Raw genomic sequence first — 24,959 nt, 5'->3', positions numbered from 1 at the left:
TATTGTTGGTGTTTCTGGTGTGATGATTGAAGGAGATTTCTTCATGAGGGCAGGCGCGGTAGTGTAGTGGTTAGCGTAACAGCTCTTACAGCGCCAGAGACCCGGGTTCAATTCCGGCCACTATCGGTAAGGAGTTTGTACATTCTCCCCTTGTCTGCGTGGGTTTCCTCCGGGTGCTCCGGTTTGCTCCCACATTCCAAAGACGTACGGGTTAAGAAGTCGTGGACATGGTATGTTGGCGCCGGATACGTGGTGACACTTGCGGCCTGCCCCCAGAACACTCTACGCAAAAGATGCATTTCACTGTGTGTTTCGATGTACATGTGACTAATAAAGATATCTTATCTTAATGGGTTTGATTTCTGGTCTTTAGAAGAAGAGGCCTTGAAGAGCTGTTTTGCCTTCCATAATTATTTTCATTTGTTTGTGGAAGAACTAATAGTGGTGCCTTGTCCAGTCAGATTTACTCTAGTTTCTTTCTCATTCGTTTCAGGGAAATATCTTCCCCACATGATTGGCCAACAACCTCCGAGAAAAAGAAAAGTCCTTCTCCTTCACCTACCAGGAATTCTCCCAGGAGACATCGCTCGAGAAGTGACTCCCGGAGCAGCGGAGGGCGAGGCAGGAGCTCCCGCAGCTACAGCTGTTCTTCCCGTTCCCGCTCTCCTGAGTACAAGTCAACCACAAAGTATTCAAGAAGCAGATCACACTCTTCGGGGAAAAGGTTTGTCCAAGAAACCACTGAGGGGAGAGGGAAGGGAACAGATGAGATCGCCCTGATGGAATTGTGGAAATTGTGTCTTAAAAAACAGGGAAGTCCCAAGTTCAATCACCAGTCAATTATAGTTGGTAACACTCCCAGCTGTAACTCTGAAGGTTGTGAGTTCAGGTCACATCCCAATGACTTGAGCACACAGACCAAGTTGACATTTCAAGGGAGGGAGTGCTCCCTGTTGGAGATACGCAGGAAGAGACATGAAAATGGAGATATTATCTGCCATTTTAGATGGCGACTGCATTATACAAAGGACAGGGGAGTTCATCGCCCCCTGTACAGTGCTTAGACCTCATCCCTCAAATCTGAAGGAATACTGTCTTAAACATGCTACCTGTGAGGAGTTTGCACATTCTCCCCGCGGCCGCTTGGGTTTCCTTCGGATATTTCAGTTTCTTCCCACATCCCGAAGACATACAGGACGCTTGGTAAATTGGCCACGATGTATGATTGCATACATACGCTATGAATGGTATACTGGTGTATGGATGAGTGGTCAAATCTGGGGGAAGTTAATGGGAATGTGTGCAGAGTAAAATGGGATTGGTTTAAATAGGTATAGACTTAATGGGCCAAAGGGCCTGTTTCTGTACTGTATGACAATTATCCTATGATACCTTGGGACAGATCTTCAGCTCTTAAGGCTCCACCAACTTGGAAGCTTGACCCTGGTGTGTGGAGGTTGATGTGGCCGCCTTCTCCAGTTACATGTCAGTCCAGGAACACCTGAGCTGCACCAGTGTCCTTCTCATGGGGCAGGGCACTTTCTCAGCGTTCCCAGTGCTCTATCTCGGAAACCTGGATGGTTCAAGTACAGAAGCCCCACTCAAACGAACTAAGAAACACAAAGCTAAGCGGACCTCTTCATTTGATTTAATTCAGGTCAATTAAGTGTATTTGTTGTTAGGCTTTTGAAAGTGTTTTTAAATATTTTATTTCTTTCAAACAATTTTAATTGAGATAAGTAGTGATTTTACTGCCTTTTGATAGTGCCCACTGTGTGTGGGAATATATGTGTCATTCACAAATATTCATACTCAGTGACAGCTCTGACAAGTACTGAGCCTCAGGGCTGAGGCTTCACCTGCTACCCAAACTGTGCTGGAGGGAGCACTGTTTCAAAGAGGCATTGTGCTCCTCTGGACCTTGCTGATGATGTGGCAGCTGGTCTCCCAAAGGAAGACCGCACCCGAGAGCACACTGGAAGGAAAAACATTCTTTCGGACAGGCAGTCAGTGACCTTGGACCAGTCAATGTAAAACCCAGTCCCTCGACACCAACCTTGTCAGAACTCCTTTTAAAAATTCTTAGGAGCACTCATAATACATTCCATAAGTATAATGGGGAACAGTGCAATATCCTGTAAGACTCCCTAAAAATCAGCAGTATTTCATAAAAGGCAGAGAATTCTATAAGCAGAGAACCTTAAGTGACAAGAAGTGTAAGAAAAGAAGACCTGTAGTACCCAATCAATTTTACAGGACTCTTTCCTCTCCATCACCACAGCGATTATCTTGTCATTCAGTCATACGCCATAGAAACAGGCTCAACTCATCCATGCTGACCGTAACTGAGCTAGTCCCATTTGCCTGCATTTGGCCCATATCCCTCTAAATCTTTCCTATCCATGAACCTGTCCAAATGTCTTTTAAAAGTTTCAATTGTACCCACCTCTAGTGCATTCTCTGGCAGCTCATTCCATAGACCCACTGTGTAAAAAAGTTGTCCCTCAGGTCTCCTTTAAATCATACACCTCTCATCTCAAACATATGTCCTCTCGTTTTAGATTCCCTTATCCGGGTAAAAAGACCATGGCCATCCATCTTATCTATTCCCCTTGTGATTTTATAAAGCTCTACAAGGTCATCCCTCAGCCTCCTTCACTTCAGGGAAAACAGCCCCAGCCTATCCAGTCTCTCCCTATAACTCAAGCCCTCTAGTTCTGGCAGCATTCTTGTGAATTTTTTCTGCACCCTCTCTAGCTTAATCACATCCTTCCTGTTGTATGGTGACCAGGACTGCACACAATATTCCAGGTGCGGTCTCACCAACATCTTGTGTATTCATTCAGAGGATGTGGGTAATACTGGGATTGCCAGCAATTATTGTACACACTTATAAGTGAGCAGTCAGTTAAGAATCAATGGGTCTGGAGTTGTTTATAGTCAGACAAAGTAAGGGCAGCAAACTTCCTTCCCTGAAGGACATTAATGAACCAATTGGCTGTTTATTGGCTATCGTTACCGAGACAAGTCTTTTTGTTTAATTTCAAATTTCTTTAGTTCCGATAATATAAGTTCCCCAGCTGCTGTCATTCAATGGTCCATTATTCTGGCTGCTACTACACCTCTTAGGCAGCCTCTTGGGGTTGACGGTGATTTGGTTCCATTCCACTTCTGGGGCTTCTGAGGTGGCTGATGAGGCCAATGTTGGATCTATAAATTCTATCACAGGAGGTTCTTAAAGGAGTGGAGGGGTGGGTAGTTGGGGAGATGATATGCTCCTTCTGATTCTGACACTGACCTTGTATGCTCCTGAAAAGTGAACTGGGGGTTCTTGATGCCAGCCTCAATTCTCCCTCTCCATTTGAAACAGTATGGGTGTTACATTTTTCGAGAAAGTTTACAGATCCTCCTTGAATTGTTTACTTCATCCTCCTGGAAATCTCTTGCCATGAGAGAGCTGTTTTGGGATTCTAGTGTCGGGCTTGTGAATATAAGGTCCTGCCCATCAAAGAAGGCTGGGTGTACTTGAAGCTGCTGTTACTCTGGACCAATGATTCCCTTCGCCTAGAGTGACACAATTTAGCTCCTGCTACTTAGGCTCAGGGGAGTGTGTAGGATTTAAATGTGACTGCTTTGGGAGGGGAGTATTAAACTTTATCATTAAACACATATGTGTATACCCATGTGTAGTGAATATTAGGGCTCCCATTCCCCACTGCTCTTTCCCCCCACCTGCATCACTGTGGTTTTAGCAGTGACTCACATTGATGAAAGTATGAGTCCTTCTCATCAAATCATTGGTTACAAAGAATATCATCAGGAACATTCCACCAATGTAAAATAGCAGCCAGAGTGTAAAATGTGGATTGTGAAAAGTCCCCTACGAGTATTTATTTGTTACTTTGATGCTCTGAAATATGCTCCATATTGTGGCCAAGTTTCATTCTGGCACAGCGGTGGAGCTAATCAAGCTGCTGCCTCACAGCTCCAGTGACGCAGGTTCAATCCTGACCTCAGGTGCTGTCTGCGCGGAGTTTGCATGTTCTCTCTGTGACTGGGTGGATTTCCTCCGGGTGTTCCAGTTTCCTCCAAAAACCCAAAGACATGCAGGTTGGTGGGTTAATGGGAGATCGTAAGTTGCCCCTAGTGTGTAGGTGATCAATAGAATCTAGTAGAAATAGATGAGAATGTGAGAAGAATCAAAAATGATATTAATGAAGGATTAGTGCAAATGGGTGGTTGATGATTGGTGTGGTGAGCTGGAGGGCCTCTTTCCATGCTGTATCTCTCTGTGACTCTGTGAGAATCAATGGGGATGTGGGGTTGATGGGAATGTGGGGTGAATAAAATGGGATTACTATGGGATTAGTGGGAATTTGATGGTTGGTGTGGATTCAGTGGGCCAAAGGGCCTGTTTCTGTGCTGAATGACACAATAACTCTGCAACTCTACAATTTGAGTTGTAAGGCACAATACTTCACAAAGTCATTCTGCAACACATACAAGACATCAGTGTCAGTTCCTGGATGCAGTGAAGTGGAATCATTTCATCGATTTAAATTTCAAATTGGGCTGCTGAAGTGCATTTGTTGTCCAAGTCACATTGAAACTGGATAACTACAGTTGGATATAAAGACAGCTGGGCCAAGAATCAAGGGCTGTTACTTTGTGCTCACCTAGGTCTTCTTCGCGCTCTCTGAGTTATTCACCTCGGTCTAGGAGGAGAAGCCCAGGAAGCAGGAGTTCCCGATCGCGTCGCAGTCCGAGCTATTCAAGATACAGCCCAGAGAGGTAATGAAGGAAGGGTTTCTCTTTTATGAGTCTGATCTCACGGTGCACAGCTTCACACAGGGTGTGTGTGGGGCATGGAGGACCACAGGGCCAGGTTCTCAGTGTGGGGAAAATTATTCAGTCTGCTAATGGTTTCACCAGAATCTTCTCCAAAAGCTTAATGTATATCTGATCATATTATGTTCTCTGAAAACTCAGGATACAGCTGTGTAGATATCTGTCTTCCCAATTGCAGCTCATTTCTGCAGATAGGCAATAGGGTCTGGAACCTTGTAATTTTGTAAGTTATGTGGTAGGCAAAGGTTTTGAGGTAGAAATCCAGTTTTAATTCACATAAAAGAAACGTAAACAAGAATTATTTCTAGATCACAAAATAAAGATTACTTATTCAGGAAAGGACAAGTACCAGAGTGGATCAGAACTGTCAAATTTTGCTTCATGAGTCTATTTCCAACCCTTGTAAGAAACAAATATCAGTATTGAAATATGGAAAATCCTATTAATCCCATCGCACAAGTTGTACAGTCAACATCACTTCCAACATCCTTGACTCCAATTGACCCCTCAGTGACACTTGGTATTCCACAGAACACCCTTGTTTCTGTTATCTTAACCTTTTCAGCTTCCAATAACTTCAAATAACCCAAGAATGAACATGCCACTACAATGGTGTCTGGAGATCGTTAGGCTCATCGTGGACTTTCATAATTCGCATACAGATTGCTGTTCTGATTGAGGCCGTGAAGTGCCATTGTTAACGCTAGACATGGAACAATATTGTGTGCCCATCAACTCTGAACAAACTTGCCTAGAAATTAAACTGTGTCATATCTCATTTTGAATGCCACACATTCCACAATCCAATGTGGGCAGCTGTCAGTAGCTAATCGAGTGCATGTATTCCTGTGCAGTCATTTCAGTTCTCCATTTCATGAGAGAGGTTCTCTTCTTTGGTGCTCAGTTATAAGCCATTGCATCTGTGGAACGTACTTGGGAAAACTGGATAGGGAGAGTTGCAACAGCAAAGCACCCTGACCACTGTGCTTCATGCATATGATGCTAAAAAAGTAAATCTAATCCTATCTGCCAATCATTAACATGGGAGCATAGGAACAGTTGGACAATAGAAATGTCCGGTCCATCCAGTTTGCCTGCTATCCTCACCCCTGGTAGTTGTATGATAGAATAATAATGGAGTTGTTCTTTAAAGATAGCGATCAATCGTTATCAATAAGTCTACATCAGGCCCAGAAATACAGTGAGGAAAATCTCATTAGTGGGGTCGAGAGCCATCACGTTCCCATCATGTGTTCCACCCTGTTTATCATACGTCATGTCTCAGGTACTGTATCCCCAGCATTATCTTCCAAAGGATTTCTATCTAACTTGTTATTCAACCTGTAGGACTTTTAACTCAGAGGGAACACTTGAATTTCATATGCTAACATCACACAGATATAATGGTTCAGTTATACATTTTTGTACGATGCTCAATGCTAAAATATCCCTTTCCTATTCCTCCCACTACATTCTTTTTAGTATTTTTATTCTTTTATCCTCTGTCTTTTCAAATCCCATTTCACTTTATTTTAAGCTTATGATCTTTAACAACTTTTCTCCTCAGTCTTTGCACTCTTGTTGTTTGTATGGAGTTGCTATTCAAGTGGCTGCTATGTAGCTCCCAATGTCACCAGTTCTACTGAAGAGTCCAACTTGAAGGGTTAGGATAACCATCTTTCTCGTTCAGTCACTGAGCAAACTGTGAAGCATTTTCTACTGCAAAGAAATGTTTGAACCAGCCTTCAATAAGTTACCCCAATGGTAATTGGTTTATTATTATCACATGTACCCAGATACAGTGAAAAGCTTTTGCCTGTGTGCCATCCATACAGATCAGTCGATACATCAGTATATTGAGGTAATACAAAAGAAGAGAAAAGCAGAATGCAGAATATAGTGAGACAGTTACAGAAAAAGTGCAGTGCGGTAGACAAAGTGCAAGGACTACAACAAGATAGATTGGGAGGCCAAGAGATCATCCTTTAGCTTATGAAAGGTCCATTCAAGAGTCTGATAACAGTGGGATAGAAGCTGTTCTTGAGCCTGGTGGTACGTGCTGTCAAGCTTTTGTATCTTCTGCCCAATCAGAGGGGGAGAAGAGAGAATGACCAGGGTGGGAGTGTTCCTTGATTCTGTTGGCTGCTTTCCCGAGGCAGCAGGAAGTGTAGACAGACTCAGTGGAGGGGAGAGTCAATGGTTTTCATGATAGACTAGGCTGCGTTCACAACTCTCTGCAATTTCTTGCGGTCTTGGGCAGAGCAGTGTCCTGCTCTGATGCAAGGACCTTCTAGCACAACACCAACCATTCTAGCACAACTTCTAGCACATCCCCATACCAACCCCATCTGTGAATAACAGAACTAGCAGATAATCTGGACATGCAGTTTTCTGGTCAATCAACTTTTCACCAAGCTGAATAAACACAAGAGCAGTCCAAATAGCAATGAAACATCACATAGTTTAGTTAACTGAAGCAAACAAAATATGCTCAGCAAGAGCAGGACTTTATCCTTTGAAAACTCTAGCAAAAGATTCAGGTGATTAAATGTGGATGCTGGAGATTCTAGTGCATGTACCATTTGGAAGCAAGAAAAGGGTCTAGTTGTTCTTGTGCTTCAGTTTTGTGTTGGAAGTTATCACTGTAATTTGTAATTGGATAGGGACCATGACCGAGGCCGTGACAGTAAGAAGTACAGCTCCCGGGAGAGGGAATCCAGGAGACGCCGGTCTCGCTCCTACTCCCCAATGAGGAAACGCAGACGAGATTCTCCAAGTCATCTGGAACCTCGACGCATCACCAGGTCAGTGAAAGGTCACCGTATAATTGAGAAGTAATTAAATCATCTGGTTTTAATGATTCAGAGTTGCAGCAAGAGGATATGCTATGCATATTACCAAGTGGTTGTAGAAGGTCATAGTCATAGAGTCATACGGCAAAGAAACAGGCTCTTTGGCCCAACTCATCCATGCCGACTGTGTTACCCAACGAGCTAGCCCCATCTGCCTGCATTTGGCCCATAGCCCTCTAAACCTCTCTTATCTAGATGGCTTTTAAATATCGCTAATGTGTCTGCCTCAACCACTATTTCTGGCAACTCATTCCAAATACTCATCACCCTTTGCGTGAAGAAGCTGCCCCTGATGTCCCTTTTAAATCTCTTGACTCTGACCTTTAACCTATGCCCTCTTGTTTTTAGCACCCCCTTCCCCGGGAAGAAGACTATGTGCTTTCGTCCTGTCTATGCCCCTCATGATTTTATATACCTCTATCAGGTCACCCTTCAATCTCCTACTTTCCAGGGAATAAAGTCCTAGTCTACGCAACCTCTCCTTGTAACTCAGGCCCCCAAGTCCAGGCAACATCCTGGTAAATCTTTTCTGCATTCCTTCTAGTTTAATAACATCTTTCCTATAACAGGGTGACCAAAACTGTACAGAATACTCCAAGTGCGGCCTCACCAACGTCTTATCAAACTGCAATATCATTTCCCAACTCCTCTACTCAATGACCTGACTGATGAAGGTCAGTGTGCCAAATGCCTTCACCACCCTATCTACCTGTGATGCCACTGCATCATTCATTGGTCCTGTGTTATTTTTTTCTTGCCTCTCTCTAATGCTCACCCCAGCAACCTTTGCCTGCTTCTTAAGTGACTCCAATCTCCTTTTCTTACTCATCCTTCATGGCAGCTTGTTCCACCTGTTGATTGCCTTCTATGTGAAGAAAACTTTCCAAGCATCACTCATAACCCTACCCATGTCAGCCTTTATTCCGTGTCCTCTTTTCCTGCCAGCTAATCTGTAGATTAGCCCCCACAAGGATAACAATGGCATTTAATAGCAGTTAAGTATGCTGCACAGTTGAGTGGAGGGATGCGTTAATTGTTGGCCAGATTGCAGCCGGATGATATTCAACCAGCAGGCCAATATTTCTAAATCATTTCAAATCAAGTGAAAATTACCATCACAGTCCAGTATGCCAGTTTTCCAACCCCAAACTAATTTCCCAGATTGCTCTCATAGATCATTATGAATCACAGTAGAAATTGTAGCAATCGTGTGGTATAACATCTTGGCTGATTTCCCACACTAAGACTATTTTGTCAAATTTAGCAATCTTAACGTACCAGTCATTGCAAATTGAAAAGGCAAACAGATAGTTGGTGAGGGTATGTGGGAATTAAGGCACACCACTTGCACACAGGATGATAAAAATTTAACTCAGTGGGATAGATCATTGAAGTTAAGAGGTAACCAGACCCATTTCTAGAGGAAGGATTGATTGACAGACAGGTAGACATGGAAACAAGAGAGTGACATTGAAATGACAACAAGGATGAAGTTGGCAAAATGCTCCTTTACCTAATTCTAAAGTTATTGCTGATGACTTAGAACATAGACATAGAACAGTATGGCACAGGAACAGGCCCTTCGGCCCACAATGTTGTGCTAAACTAATTAAGCTAACCTAGTGAAACTAATCCCTTCTGCCTGCACATGGTCCATATCCCCCCATTCTCTGCATATTCATGTGCCTATCTAAAAGCCTCTTAAACACCTCTATCGTATCTGCCTCCACTACCACCCCTGGCAGTGCATTCCAGGCACCCACCACTCTCTGTGTATAAAAATTTGCCCTGCACATCTCCTTTGAATTTTTCCCCTCTCACCTTAAATGCATGCACTCTTGTATTAGACACTTCAACCCTGGGAAAAAAATACCAGCTGCGTACTCTATCTATGCCTCTCAAAATTTTATAAACTTCTATCAGGTCTCCCTTCAGCCTCCACCACTCCAGAGAAAACAATCTTAGTTTGTCCAACCTCTTCTTATAGCACATGCCCTTTAAGCTGTGCCCTTTCCAAAGCCTCCACATCCTTCCTGTATTGGGATGACCAGAATTGAATGCAATCCTCCAAATGCTGCCTAACCAGAGTTTTATAAAGCTGCAATGTAACTTCGTGACTCTTGAACTCAATGTCAATAAAGGCAAGCATGCCCTAAGCCTCCTTTACCGTGCTTTCAACTTGTGCAGCCTCCTTCAGGGAGCTGGTTCTTCAAGGACTGGCGGGCAGAAGGGGTAGACTCACACGCCAACAATTAGAGGAAATGTCTGATTTTCAATTTGGTTGAAGTTGATGGAACTGATGACCAAGTAGGGTATATAACAGTGGATTAATAAAATGCCATCTGATTTGTAAAATATTTGCCCCACACATCTTCTGTGAATTTTCCCCCTCTCACCTTAAATGCATGCCCTCTTGTATTAGACATTCCAACCCTGGGAAAAAAATACCGGCTGTCTACTCTATCTATGCCTCCCATAATTTTCATAGAATCATAGAACAGTACAGGACAATACAGGTCCTTCGGCCCACAATGTTGTGGCGACCTTTAAACCTCACCTAAGACCTTCCTCTAACCCCTTCCTCCCACATATCCCTCTATTTTAAATTCCTCCATATGCCTATCTAACAATCTCTTGAACTTGATCAACGTACTTGCCTCCACCACCACCCCAGACAGCACATTCCATGCCCCAACCACTCTCTGGGTAAAAAACCTTCCTCTGATATCTCCCTTGAACTTCCCACCCATTACTTTAAAGCCATGCCCTCTTGTACTGAGCATTGGTGCCCTGGGAAGGAGGCGCTGGCTGTCCACTCTATCTATTGCTCTTAATATTTTGTACACCTCTATTATGTCTCCTCTCATCTTCCTTCTCTCCAAAGAGTAAATCCCTAGCTCCCTTAGTCTCTCCTCATAAACCTTATAAACTTCTATACCATCTCCAAGTTCACCTGCTATGTATGCTAAAAATGACACCTGTCTTTGATAGCTATCAATATATTGTTTATCTACATACATTGGAAATGCAATCTCTGTTTATGTTTGTTTATCAGTGCTCGGAAACGGCCCATTCCGTACTACAGGCCCAGCCCTTCATCTTCCAGCAGCATAAGTAGCTACTCCTCCTGGTACAGCAGCAGGAGCCGGAGCCGGAGCCGGAGCCGGAGCAGGAGCCGGACTGACAGCCGGAGCCGGAGCCGGAGCAGGAGCCGGACTTACTCCAGCCGGAGCCGGAGTCGGAGCCGCAGCAGGAGCCGCAGCCGATCTCGGAGTTCAGCCAGGGGGAGCAGCGGCCGCAGCACGAGCAAGAGTTACGATTCGGCGGGCAGCTACGAGAGCTTGAGGCGTTGAGCTGCACTCCCCCCACCACCGCACCGCTCTCCACCCCCCACATACACCCTCCCCTCCTATAGTTTCCTGCCCACTACTTGCAGATTGACCTCAATGTTATTTTGCTCTCACAATGTTTAATTGACACATGGAATCTAGTGCGTGTGAATATGTCGCAAAGCCCACTAGACAGAAAGACAGACAGACTCAAATTTCTCCAAGCTCATCTCCTGCCTTTAAAAGGTGAAATGAAATCCTCGAGCACTTTCGTTTTTTTTTGGTTTCAAAATATTGACCCACACCAAGTTTGGACCAGAAACAACAGGCCCAGTTTGCAGCAGTTAAAGTGCTTTCTCGATCACGTTCTGATCTAATTGTTGCAAAGGGACATTCTGAGCTTGTGCCAGGTTCAGCCACCACACCACAAAGACTCAGTGCCTCGTCAGGGCAGCAGCAGCTTCAGCTGGAAGCTGTGGTAACTCAGCAGGTGCACTGTGGCTATTTTCAGAGGGCATTTAGACTTGAGCTCACCGATAATTTGAATCAGGTTACGTGCGAGCACAGCTGATACTCCCTGTCTCCCACAGCAATGCCATGTGCACTCATTTATACTGGAATCAGTCTACACGCTGGGCCAAAGACAACAGTGAGCTCAAGCATGGGGGTGCAGTGTACATTCAGGCATGTGTCATGTTGTTCATACCAGGATTCTGCTGACTTGCTCTGCCTCAGCAGAAAGCAGCCTCCATCGTTACCTAAGGGATACAATTATAAATGCAAAGCATAGAATCTGGTGCATGTCCCTCTGACCACAAGCCTGTGGAGTACCAGCTTGGTTTGTTGCGCTTGTTTATTAATGTTTACTGGCCACTGATAATGTGCCAGTAAGCTAACCGGACCACTTGTTTGAAGAAAATTAATCATAACAAGACTAGGCATCCAGTCCTCATGCAGAATACTGAGATGAATAATCACCAAGCACATGGCATTCCTCATTTATCCTTTGTTGTAAGCAGGAGATAAAATATTAACACTTTCTCCTGGATGTTTTCCCAGAAAGATGTAAAAATTCTCGCTAGAAAATTCCTTGAATTGTCCAGTCTATTGTTTATTAGTTATTGGACAATCTATGTTGACAGGCCAAAACCATATCCTATAGTGCAGGGTGCCAGCAAGATTTCAAACAATGGGCAGGAAGACTCAGTAAATCAAAATGTAGTATCAAGGTTGGAGCAAAAAATAAATTGCTGGAGGAACTCAGCAGATCAGGCAGCATCTGTGAAGACAAGGGGATGGTTGGATTTTTGGATCAAGACCCTCCATCAGGATTCAATGCAGGGTCTCGACCCAAAATGTCAAGCGTCCCTTTGCCTGACGCACTGAGTTCCTCCAGCAATTTATTGTTTGCTCCAGATTACAGCATCTGCAGTCTCTTGTGTCTCCAGTATCAAGGTCGGCTTTTGAAAGCCTGCAGAAGGCAGGGCAAGGGTTGAAGGGGTTCCTCAGTGTTGGGTTCTGGAGGGAGATTAAATTTGAGTGAAAGATGGTCATTGATTCATCAAATGGAAGGAATCTACTTTATATGCAGTGAAAACTAAGCTAGTTTGATCTGGAATCTACAGCTTTTACAGCATCTTTATCATGTATATAAGTACTTTGAAATCAAAATAACATGAACTTCAACTCCAAAGCAGGCTGGGTTTGACGTAGGAGCTGCTCCAAAATCTAAGGGTAAAATCTTGCTCCAGGTTGTCCTGAGAAAATCGGATGTGTCCGACACTAAGCTGGCAATGTTGCTCAAAGAACAGAGGTCACGTCCAGCTGCTGCAGTAGTACACAGAAAGGAAATGTTGCACTTCTGCAGAGCAAGGTATGTTTTAAGGATCCAGGAGCTGGATCTTCCTTGGGGCAGAGTGAAGGGATGCATGTTTCTACCTGAACTGGAAGTCGTAGATGTTTGTTCTGGGTGCCTGAGGTGTTTCGATTATTAGCACAAACATTCCTCAAAACAAAGGGCATAATCACCTGAAAGAACAAAACTGGCAACATGCTGATGAGTAAGAATAAGCTTATCCTGCAGATCATTATATAAGAGTAGCCCGGATGACTTGTAGTAAGTTATTGATAGAGTTTTAAAATTGCTCCTTAATTTGCACTCCTATAATATTTATTTCAAATTTTTCACATTTTAAGTAAGAAATATACCAAATTCTTGTGCTAACTCTTGATCAATTGTATTTTCACTATGCACTGTAAATATATTGATAAAGGTCAATACTGTACCCATTTATTTAATATTTATTTGCCCTATTTATTGAACTTATTTATATGGTGCAGGCTGCAGAACCTGTACCTAAGGAACTTCCGTGCGTAGTGTGAAAAATTCCCATTGTTTTACTTTTGTAAACCATCACATCTGAGATCTTGTGAAATTGTGTTTGTGAAGAAGGGCCTGTAATCAGAAGATTTTTTTTAAAAGAAAGATCTGAATTATATGAACCTCCCAATGATAAATTATAGCAGCCAAAAAATTGCATTGGTTAATGTTCAGTATTATCAATTGTAGCTAGATTAATCAGTCACGTATAACAACAACAAATGTGTTTGTATTCGTTAGAATGCTTTCAACCCAAATAGGTTTTGTATGTCTTAGAACAAATGATATAGGAAGAGCAAGGTTGAACAGGGCACATACTTGTTCAATAATGTCAGTTGGTATCTGATTCTTCTGTCTCCTCTTGCACTGGAGTTGGGGGTTTCACTTAATATTCTTGTACCAGCTCTTTTAATCTTTCTGTGAAAATAAGATATATTCTTCATGACATTAGTCTTCCTAATGCATTTAATTTGTGAGCTTGTAAAACAAAAACGTTCAAAAAAAAATAAACATCCTGACTTGAATTTGAGTTTGCTTTCCATTGATGGTATCTTACTGCCACACATATCTTGCACTCAATTTAAATCCCCCATTTGTCAGAACTTGGTACAGGTTGTCTCCAACTTACTAATGGCGAATTATGTACAGCCCGTAAGTACGAGCGAGCTCTTGGGAGACTGGTGATATGGGTTTGCTGGCTGCTGCGGGGCTACAGACACCTTCAGCTGTGTGGGAACTCGGTTCGTGTCTGCATTTCCAACTTGCGAACTGTTCAGGTTACAAACCGTTCATGAGAACGGAACCCCCCGTATACAGCTAATTTATCATTCAAGGTAGACTACTACCATCAGGAATACTTCTCTGAGTTGCATGAGTCAGTGGTAACACTGTCAGCTGAGTCAGGAATTGGTGGTTCCAGTTTCACTCTTGAGACTTCAGCACCAGCTGACCCTGTCACAATACTGAAGGTGTCATCTTTCAGGTGAGATGTCAACCCCAAAGCACCATATCTGCTACCGATTCCCAATACTGCCGTTCACTTTAAGCATATTCAGACCCTATTTTAGTATCAACCTTTAAGGTCACAAAGAAATGTATTAATCGAAATGCAACATAACAATCTATAATGATATCAGACCAAACTAGTCATGCATTTATTGAAAGACCCTATAATAAAAATCAAAGGCATCAGCCCCAACTCAATAGTTTACATTCCAACATGTATGGGGTAAGAAATGCTCCGAGTTAAAATAGCACAGAGAAGAATCTGGCATCAATACGTTAAATATGCTGATGGGAACAACATGGATTGAAATTTCCACCCTGGTTTTGCTGTGATATGGAATTTCCCAGTTGAGCTAGCCCAGTTTCTAATCCTGCATGGACACTGCAAAACACTTCATGAAATTGTTATCACTGTTGATTGTTATTTTGCTTTTGGAGGCAAATGAAGGTTAAATTACTAAGTTCAACATCTGACTGTCCTGATGCAGGGTCTCAACCTGAACCCTCGACCATCCCTCTGCCTCCACAGATGCAGCAAGACCCACTGAGTTCCTCCAGCAGCTTGTTTTTGTTCCACATTACAGCATCTGCATTCTATTGTTTCTCTGTCTGACTGTTCAGTTTCATTTTAGAATTTTTTGTTAGTTTTTTTCAGAAACGATATGAATTTCAGATTCAACGCCGACCGAAGATAGGAAACAGTGAGAATGTATTCCAAGAGCAACAACAACAATAAGAGCGACAATGATTTGAGCATAGTTGAAAATGTTCCATGGTTTTTGCATTTATCAAACATTAAAAACAATGCCAAGCCACACATGGAGAATTTGGAAGAGAAGGCAAATGCACTGTCAAAGGGGTAGTTTTAAAGAATGTCTTGAAAAAGAAAGAGAGAGAGAGAGACAAAGAGTTTCAGGAGGGAATTCCAGAGGTCCTGGTCATAGTATCCAGAGCTTAAAGCCACAGCCACCAATAACACAGTGATTACATTGGAGAATATGCAAAACTCCAGAATTGGAGGAGTGCAGGTAACTTCGAGGCTGTGGGCTGAAGAGTCACAGACCTGTGCCTCATTGGTCCTGTGAAGTGCCCTTTGTGATTTGTTGGCCAAACTCTCACAGAAAAAAAACAGATTATTTACACTTTAATCATTTTGATAGTGTTAATGGTGATAATTTTGTTGCTCAGTTCTTTGCAGATTTTCATTGTTAAAACAGATTCTCACCAATGTAAATTGTTTCAAACAGTTAATTCCAGACATCAGTGAGATCTGGTGAGCAATTGCAGTAAGTGAACTTGAGTAATAGACAATCAGAAACAAGGTTTGTTATCACTGACTTATATGTTGCAAAATTTGTTGTTTTGCAGCAGCAGTACAGTGCAAAGACATAAATTTACCATAAATGACAAAATAAATAGATTGTGCAAAAAAATGAATAACAAGGTAGTGTCAATGGGTTCATGGACCGTTCAGAAATCTGATGGCGGAGGGGAAGAAGCTGTTCCTAAATCACTGAGTGTGGGTCTTCAGGCTCCTGTACCTCCTCCCCGGTGGTAGTAACGAGAAGGGGGCATGTCCCGGATGGTGAGGGTCCTTGGTGATGGATGCCACCTTCTTGAGGCACCGCCTCAAATAAAGGACATAATTTGATTGCTGGAAACATGAAGCAAAAGCAGAGGTAGCTGGACATGAAAGCTTAGGGCTGCAGGATGAAAAAAGACTGACATTCACTTAGCTCACATTCTATTATCCTTGTTGTCACAGGATGCAGTGATAAGGGAGAGGCCAGTTGATCACAAAAATCCATTTCCATCAGTTATCTGGACAGCTCAGATAGGGCATGAGAGAAAGTAAAGCTTTGAGAACAACAGATTCAAAGTCATTTTTTTTTTACTCTATCGAGTGTTAAAATTTACAACTTGAATTCCTCAAAGACAGTATCCCAAAATATTACTTGTTTTAAAAGTACACAGAGGCGATCAGACAATGATTAACATTTTGAATGTTACATCCTGCCCTGAATAGTGAAACTCTCAAAAATATTATGCTCTCTCTGCCAGTGTCTCACTCACTATGCCATTGAGATAGGTTGTTAAGCACATTAAATAAAGATGAATAAACTCATAATTAATAAGAATTTTTCATTCATAGGATTGAATAGAACAATTGTTCTTTTTTTGTGGCTTTTACTGTTGAGGTAGAGTTTAAGTTATTTTCCTTTCCCCTCACTTGGATTCCTCTTAACAACATACTGTCCTTACCAGAGAAGGCAGGTGCGGCAGCCTGCAAAAAGACCTCAACCGTTTGGGTGTGAAGTTAAGATGTGCAAGAGTCAATGCTCTTCCCATGTGCTGAACAGAGGTCCACCCAATGCAATAGGTGAGTTGTTAAACTCATAAGAAGATGTTGATGGACATGGCAAGTGATTTGTTGCAGTGTTATCATTATATAAGTCAGCTGCACTTAAAGCCTGAAGTGCAATTTGCTGCTCAAGGGCAATTTTGCGTAAAAATTCTTGAGGCCGTAAAAATGTTTCTTTTCTTGAATGGATCTGAACCATAATCATAGACAAAAGCTGAAGCCCTGCTTGCCCCCAGGGTATCTTGTTGGCACTTAAATCCATTGTGTCCTTGCATATCCCCTCCAACCGCAATTTTCAATTTGTACTTACTGTGTGCTATTTACAAAGTGGAATCAACTGTTTTCCAAGGTCAATTGTCCCTCAGAAATCAGTTGGAGAATTGAAGCATCAGTAGTGCGGCATTTGACTTGATTCCCAGTCAAGCAAGTGATTTGAATCTGAAAATGTAAAGTGTTTCCCTGCTGTTTTTTTTTGTGTGGTGTTGTTAGACAGCAGGGCCCCAGGAGTGAAATAAAGTGGCCATAAACACGTTTTTTCACATCATTTCTGCTTGATTATCTTGTCAAAGTGACACTGTTGAACAGAATTATAAAAATATGGATACGGGAAGACTGTGATCTGAATTAAGCTGCATTGGTGTTAGAAGAGACAAAGTATATGGGAGCTGAGTCGTTCTGAGTAAGATGTTCCTGAATCACACTAATATTACTGCCAAGTGGACAGGGTAGTGGAGTTAAAATAAACTGAAGCCTTTAGTCTAACAAGAGAGAAAGAGAGTCTGATGCTTACAGATATAATTAATATTACTTCACCCTATGTTGTTTTAGTCACCTATTCTCAGTCCTATAAAATGTTACTCATGGGGAATTCAACTTCCCCATTCTACTAAGAATTTTCATATATTTAAGAGGTACTGCCGTGCAATGAGGCAATACTCCAGTTTAAATTTTGCCTGTTATAACATTGCAAATTTAAACTCAGTGTACTGTGATCACAGGTGTCTCATCCTCACTAATCTTGGTGAAAATTGGTGGGTCAAGTGAGGCCTTTCCATCCAATAGCTACACTATTGGAATGGAGAGGTGACCCTCCAGTCTTATTTAGCTAAGATCACTCACTGGGCTGGGTCAGGCCTGCACTTGCTGCCCTTGTCACTCCCACCATTGCACTAACTTTTTCCAGCATTGCTCTTCCAAGAGAACTTGAGGCTTGATTGGTTGTGCCTCTGAAGATCAGAGACATTTAAGAACATTCCAAAAGGATTAAAATAATCTATAAATTATAATTATAATTATAAACTATAAATAGATTTTGCAAAAAAAAGACTAATGAGGTAGTGTCAGTGGGTTCATGGACCGTTCAGAAATCCGATGGCGGAGGGGAAGAGGCTATTCCTGAATCATTGAGTGTGGGTGTTCAGGCTCCTGTACCTCCTCCCCAATGGTAGTAACGAGAAGAGGGCATGTGAGGGTGGTGAGGGTCCTTAGTGATTACTTAATGATTAGTCCTTACTTAGTCCTTAGTGAGGAACAAAAAAAATGCAAAAACATTTAGTAAAAATACCTTTCAGTTCCAAAAATTAAACCTCTGAACTGGGAGGTAATCTACAGTTAACCACATTAATGGGTATAGAGTCACACATCAGGTAGATTAGGTAAGGATGGCAGATTTCTTTCCCTGAAGGACATTAGTGAGAGGCACGATGTTGATTTTTTTCAAATTTGTTGGAAAATGTGCTTTTGTAAAATAGAAATATAAAAATATGGATATTGAGGAACCAAGACTTAGAAGCGAGAAAGTGTATGGAAACTGAGGCATTCTGAGCAGGATGCTTTTGACCCTTTCTCCATTCTTTCTGTTACCTCTGATATACCATCTCACACCAGACCAACATAACCTCCCCGTTCTGTCTTCCTACCTATCCCTTGCTCTGGTATCCCCTGCTGACCCCTCTATGAGACCATCAGCACATCAATCCCTTTTATTCTTAGCTGCCACGCTAGGCAGATGAACCTTTAGTACAGATGAGAACATTCCATTCCAGTGCCTCTGATATAGTTTATTAAACAACTTGATATATCTGGGACAATGATAGAGTTACACAGCATAGAAACAGGTCCTTCAGCCCATCAAGTCCATGCCAAACATTGAGCACCTATTGAAACTAATCACACTTTTATTCTCCCCATGTTCCCATTAATTCTGCCTGCCTCAAGATTCAACCACTCCCCTACAGTGCCCAATTAATCTACCGATCTTTTGGGATGTGGGGGGAAACCAGAGCACACAAAGCAAACCCATGTGGTTACAGGGAGAACATAGAAGCTCCAGACAGAGAGCACCAGAGATCAGATTGAGCCCAGATCATTGGAGTTGTGAGACAGCAACTTTGCTGGCTGCCCCACTGTGGTATCGAAAGATAACGAAATGATCTCACTTTTTTTGAGGAAACCAACTCTGAGAAACATTCTTCCAAATAGGCTTTGTATACTGAATACACATCACAAGTTAAGATAAGATTTCTTAATTAGTCACATATACATCGAACCACACAGTGAAATGCATTTTCTTTTAGTAGAATGTTCTGCAGGTAGCCTGCAAGTGTCGCCACGCTTCTGGTGCCAATATGTCGCCTTCTTGAGGCACCGTCTCTTGAAGATGTCCTCGATGGCGGGGAGAGGTGTGCCTGTGATGGAGCTGGCTGAGTCTACAACCCTCTGCAGCCTCTTTCGATCCTGTGCATTGGAGCCTCCATACCAGGCGGTGATGTAACCAGTCAGAATGCTCTCCACCATATATGCAAGAGTCTTTGGTGACATACCAAATCTCCTCAAACTCCTAATGAAGTAGAGCTGCTGGCGTAACTCCTTCAAGATTGCTCCATTCCCTGTATATTCATGTGCCTATCTAACAGTCTCCTAAGCACCACTACCATATCTGCTTCCACCATTCCCTCAGCAGCCCGTTCCAGGCACCTGCCATTCTCTGTATAAAAAAACTTGCCCCACACATCTCTTTTAAACTTTTCCCCTCTCAGCTTAAATGTATGGCCTCCAGTACTTGACATTTCTATACTGAGAAAAAGATTCTGACTGTCTATCTCTGCCTCTTAAAATCTTATAAACTTCTATTAGGTCTCCCTTCAGCCTTCAACGCTCCAGAAAAAACAGCCCAAGTTGGTCCAACCTCTCCTTATAGCTCATACCCTCTAATCCAGGCAGCCACCTGGTAAACCTCTTCTGCACCATTTCCAAAGCTTCCATGGTCTTCCTGTAACGGGGTGAACAGAATTGCACACAATTCTCCAAGTGCAGCCTAACCAAAGCTTTATATACCTGTAACATGACTTGTTACTTATACTCAATGCCCCAAACAATGAAGGCAGGCATGCCATATGCCTTGTTTACCACCTATCTAATTGCTTACCACTTTCAGTTAGCTATGGAAATCGACCCCAAGATCCCTCTGTACATCGATGCTGTTAAGGATCCTGTCATCAACTGTGTACATTCCCCTTACATTAGCCCTGCCAAAGTGTAACATCTAAAATTTGCTTGGATTAACCTCTGTCTGCCAAATTTTTTTGCGCATAACTACATTTTGTTGTATCATTTGACAGCCCTCTACATTGTCCACAAATCCACCAATATTTGTGTCTTCTGCAAACTTACTAACCCACCCATTGACATTTTTATCCAAGTTATTTACATATATCACAAACAACAGAGGTCCCAGCGCCAATCTCTGCGGAACACTACAGGAAAACAACTCCAGCCAGAATAACACACTTCCACCACTACTCTCTGTCTTCTATGGGCAAGCCAATTCTGAATCCAAGCTACCAAGTCAACACAGATCCCATGCATCTTAACCTTCTGGATCAGCCTACCATGAGGGACCTTCTCAGGATTCACAGGAGTCTAAGGACTTAGTAGGGATGTTGCATGTTTTCCAAGGAGGCTTTGAGCACATCCTTGAATCTCTTCTTATGTCTGCCTGGTAATCTCTACATGTGACAAAGCTAAATAACAAATATTTGTCCTAGTATTATAAGTGCAATTTTCTAAAAAGTTACGAGACCACGGTGTGTCACTGGCAATGTCAGCGTTTATTGTCCACCCATAATTGTCTCTAAAATGAGAAGACTGGGTCTATAGTCTCATATTGTGTAGATGGGGTAAGGATGGCAGAATTCCTTCCCTTCGTTAATGTGCCTTTGAATACTAATCCTCATTTATTAGCATTGTGTCATCTAAGATATTGCTAATGTATAATTTTGCCTGATAATGATTGCAACTTAAAAAGGGCATGAGATAGTTGTACGATGATTAATAATGAATTTTTGGCATCATGTATGAACATGCTATCTACACTCCAGAACCTCATCAATGTGTTACAATTTTGCAAGAATGACCGAAGTCTGTTGGTCTTGTTGGAACTAATAAGTGACCATATTAAACCTACTCATCAACTTGTCAGCCTAACTCTGTTTTGAAATCGCATGGTAATGTAACGGTTAGCATAAAGCTTTACAGCGCCAATGACCCAGGTTCAATTCCGGCCACTACCTGTAAGGAGTTTTTACGTTCTCCCTATGTCTGCGCGGGTTTCCTCCAGGTGCTCTGGTTTTCTCTCACATTCCAAAGACGTACAGGTGAGGAAGTTGTGGGCGTGCTATGTTGGTGTTGGAAACGTGGCGACACTTGCGGGCTGCCCCCAGAACACTCTACGCAAAAGGTGCATTTCACTGTGTGTTGTGATGTACATGTGACTAATAAAGATATCTTATCTTAAGGACAAGATGGCCTACTACTGCTCTTACTTCTGGTTTTCTTCTATTCTCCAATGACTGTTGTCCTTATAAACTGACCTTGTGGCTGGTACAAGCTTGTATGTTAAACCATACCTGTGCTTTTTGCGTAACAGTCATTATGTTTCAAAGCAACCTATTGTTTGAGATTTTTTTAAGCAATTGATGAAAAACAAGGTAAGCTTCTAATGCAGCAACTGTCATCAGGAACTGGGTCCTTCATGCCTTTTGCCATTGAGGTAAAGTGTCTAGCATGAATTCAAAAGTAAGATACTGCAAATGATGGATACTGGAAATAAAAATGAGAAAGCTGGAAACACTCCGCAGTTCAGGCAGCATCTGTGGAGAGAGAAACAGAGTTAATGACTCAGGTCGGTGACCATTCATTGGAGTCTTGATAAAACATCGACTGCAGTAAAGGATGAAGTGGAACTGCGGACCAGGACAGATTTGAGGTAGAACGAATTGACGCTGTTATAGAAAGATGTAAGGAGCGTGCATTTATTGATTCATTAACTAGGGGTCTTAGTATGCAATGAGAATAATGATTCAAGAAACGCTGAATATCTGCAACTTATCTGTTGTCATGGTTTTTCTTTCTGAAATGGAATTTCAACTTGTTTTGTTTCATTTCTCATTGTTTCTTTTCCTTACAATGTGAAATGAAGCCACTTTGGCCCACTGAGTCTATGCTGGCTCCTAGCGCAATCCCATTCCCCCTACTCATTTTCCATGTCACCTGTTCTCCCCACATTCCCATCAACTACTCAACTACACACTCAGGGCAATCTACACTAATCAATTCACCTACCAACCCACAGCCTTTGGGTTGTGGGAGAAAACCAGAGCATCCAGGGGGAATGCACAGGATGACAGGGAGAACATGCACACTCCACACAGACTGCAGCAGAGATCAGGACTGAACCCACGTCAATAGAATCAGGAAGCATTTATTCTTTTAAAACCTTGCTCTCCATGACCATATATGCTGCCCGATATGCCGTACAGACCACTCCAGTTGGAATCCATGCCCAGAGGTGTTCACAGGAGAGAGATGCTGCTGCAAAAGCAAGTTTTGATAGATAGCTTTTCACAAACAGGAAGGGAAACAGAAAGTAATGAGGGGGTGAACAAAGTAAAAGAAACAAATGGAAATCCCATTGGAAAGAGGAGAGCTTCTTCAAGGTAGGCATTCCTAGAAGTGAAGTAGCAGTGAATTAAAGAGTGATCCAAAACCAAAATACTGAAAATCAGTACTCAAAGAGAAAGTGCTGGAAATACTCAGCAGGTCAGACAGCATCCATGAAGAGAGAGTTAACCTTTCAAGTCAATGACCCTTTGTTAAACAGAAATATTAACTCTGTTTCTCCCTCCACAGATAGTGCTTGATGTGTTATTTCCAGCACTTTCTTATTATTTTATTGCCGCAAACTTCTACCCTACAACCCCCCCCCCCGCCCCCCGCCCCCCCCCCCACCTTCCAACACTCAAAAGAGGCAACATTGTAAGCCATTGACACCAGTTTTGATTGTACAACAATAACTTCTGGAAGTCAAGAGAAGATGAGCAAGGGCAACACAGCTCATCTGGTCTGCCTCTACCAATGGTATTGGTAATTGGTTTACTGAGATAAAGTGAAAAGCCTTTGTTTGCATGCCATCCAGACACTTCATTCCATATCTAAATACACTGAGGTAATAAAAAGGAAAACAGAATTCAGAATATGGTGTTTCAGTTACAGACAAAGTGCAGTACAGGTAGACAAGTAAAGTGCAAGGGCTATGATGAGGTAGATTGGGAGATCAAGAGTTCATAAAGCTGGCTAATTATTTTTTATATCAAATATATACTTTATTCACAATACATTCATTGTAGCATGAAATCAATATGTTCTATTATAATACGGCAATATTACTCCTTCTTAAACAATACACCTCTGAAGGTATTGGTTTATTATTGTCACATGTACCAGGATACAGTGAAAAGCTTTTGTTTTGCATGCCAACCAGACAGATTATGCCATACATAAGTACATTGAGGTAGCAATTAATAAACTGAATGCAGAATATAGAGGAGAAACAAAGGACTGCAGATGCTGTAATCTAGATGAAAAACATGATGATGCTGGAGGAACTCAGCAGGCCAGGCAGCATCTGTGGAGAAAAGCAGGCAGTCAACGTTTCGGGTCAGGGTCCTTCTTCAGGACTGAAGATAGGAAAAGGGGAAGCCCAATATATAGGAGGGAAAAGCAGAGCAGTGCAGAGCAGAGCAGGGCCTCCTCTACATTGATGAGACCAAACACAGACTAGGTGAGTGTTTCACAGAACACCTGCGCTCTGTCCGTAACCGCGACCTGCATCTCCCCATTGCCAGTCACTTCAACTCTCCCTCCCACACTATCACAGATATGTCAGTCCTCAGCCTCCTCCACTGCCAGAAGAATCCCAAGCGCAAACTGGAGGAACAGCGCCTCATTTTCCATCTTGGAACCTTGCAGCCTAATGGCATGAACATGTAGATCTACGCTCCCCTCCTCCCCCACACCAGCCAATCACTATCTCTTACCTGCGTCTGCCTATCACCTCCCTGTGCCCACCCCGCTTCCCTTCTTTTGGCCACCTACCACTGCTCTGCTTTTCCCTCCTATACATATATTGGGCTTCCCCTTTTCCTATCTTCAGTCCTGAAGAAAGGTCCTGACTGGAAACATTGACCGCCTGCTTTTCTCCGTGGATGCTGCCTGGCCTGCTGAGTTCCTCCAGCATCATCGTGTTTTTCATGCAGAATATAGTGTTAAAATTACAGAAAAAGTGCAGTGCAGGTAGACAAATAAAGTCAAAGGGCCACAATGAGTTAGACTGGGAGATCAAGAATCCATCTCTTGGCGCTGAGAGGTCCGTTTAAGAGTCTGATAACAGTGGGATAGAAGCTGTCCTTGAACCTGGTGGTATATGTTCTAAAGCTTTCGTATTTGGGGGGGGGGGGGGGGGAGAAGAGAGAACGACCGAGGTGGGTGGGGTTATTGATTATGTCGGCTGCTTTCCCGAGGCAGCGGGAAGTGTAGACAGTCAGTGGAGGAGAAGTCTGGTTTGCGTGATGGACTTGGGCTGCGTTCACAACTCCGCAACTTGCCAGAACAGCCGTTCGAGACTCAGAAGTGTTCAGCCACTGTTTGTGACTGTGGCTTATGAATCAAGTATTTCCTCCCCCCCTACTCCAGCAGGGTGACAAGGGCTGGTAAACAAGGATGAGCCGGGCTGCTTTAAATAGCCAGAGGAGAGGCAGGGCAAAGGCAGGCATGGCTAAACTTGGTCAGCACACGTAGGAGCTTTGCATTGCTCATAGATCAGATTTTACAGATGACAACTGGTG

The 24,959-nt window shown here is 42.7% G+C and overlaps 1 protein-coding gene across 1 annotated transcript in view; it reads left to right on the top strand.

Moving 5' to 3' along the window:
* The window catches only part of srrm4 (serine/arginine repetitive matrix 4), a 258,911-nt gene extending 247,858 nt beyond the window's left edge, over nt 1-11,053 (top strand). The window contains exons 10-13 of the mRNA XM_052032503.1: nt 494-724; nt 4,681-4,791; nt 7,512-7,652; nt 10,756-11,053. Coding sequence (XP_051888463.1) covers nt 494-724; nt 4,681-4,791; nt 7,512-7,652; nt 10,756-11,053 — 781 coding nt within the window. The remainder of the gene's footprint in view (nt 1-493; nt 725-4,680; nt 4,792-7,511; nt 7,653-10,755) is intronic.
* The last annotated feature ends 13,906 nt before the right edge of the window (nt 11,054-24,959 follow it).

The sequence above is a fragment of the Pristis pectinata genome, chromosome 17 (genome assembly GCF_009764475.1).
Source record: "Pristis pectinata isolate sPriPec2 chromosome 17, sPriPec2.1.pri, whole genome shotgun sequence".
Taxonomy (NCBI): domain Eukaryota; kingdom Metazoa; phylum Chordata; class Chondrichthyes; order Rhinopristiformes; family Pristidae; genus Pristis; species Pristis pectinata.
This window is presented reverse-complemented; position numbering and strand designations above follow the sequence as displayed.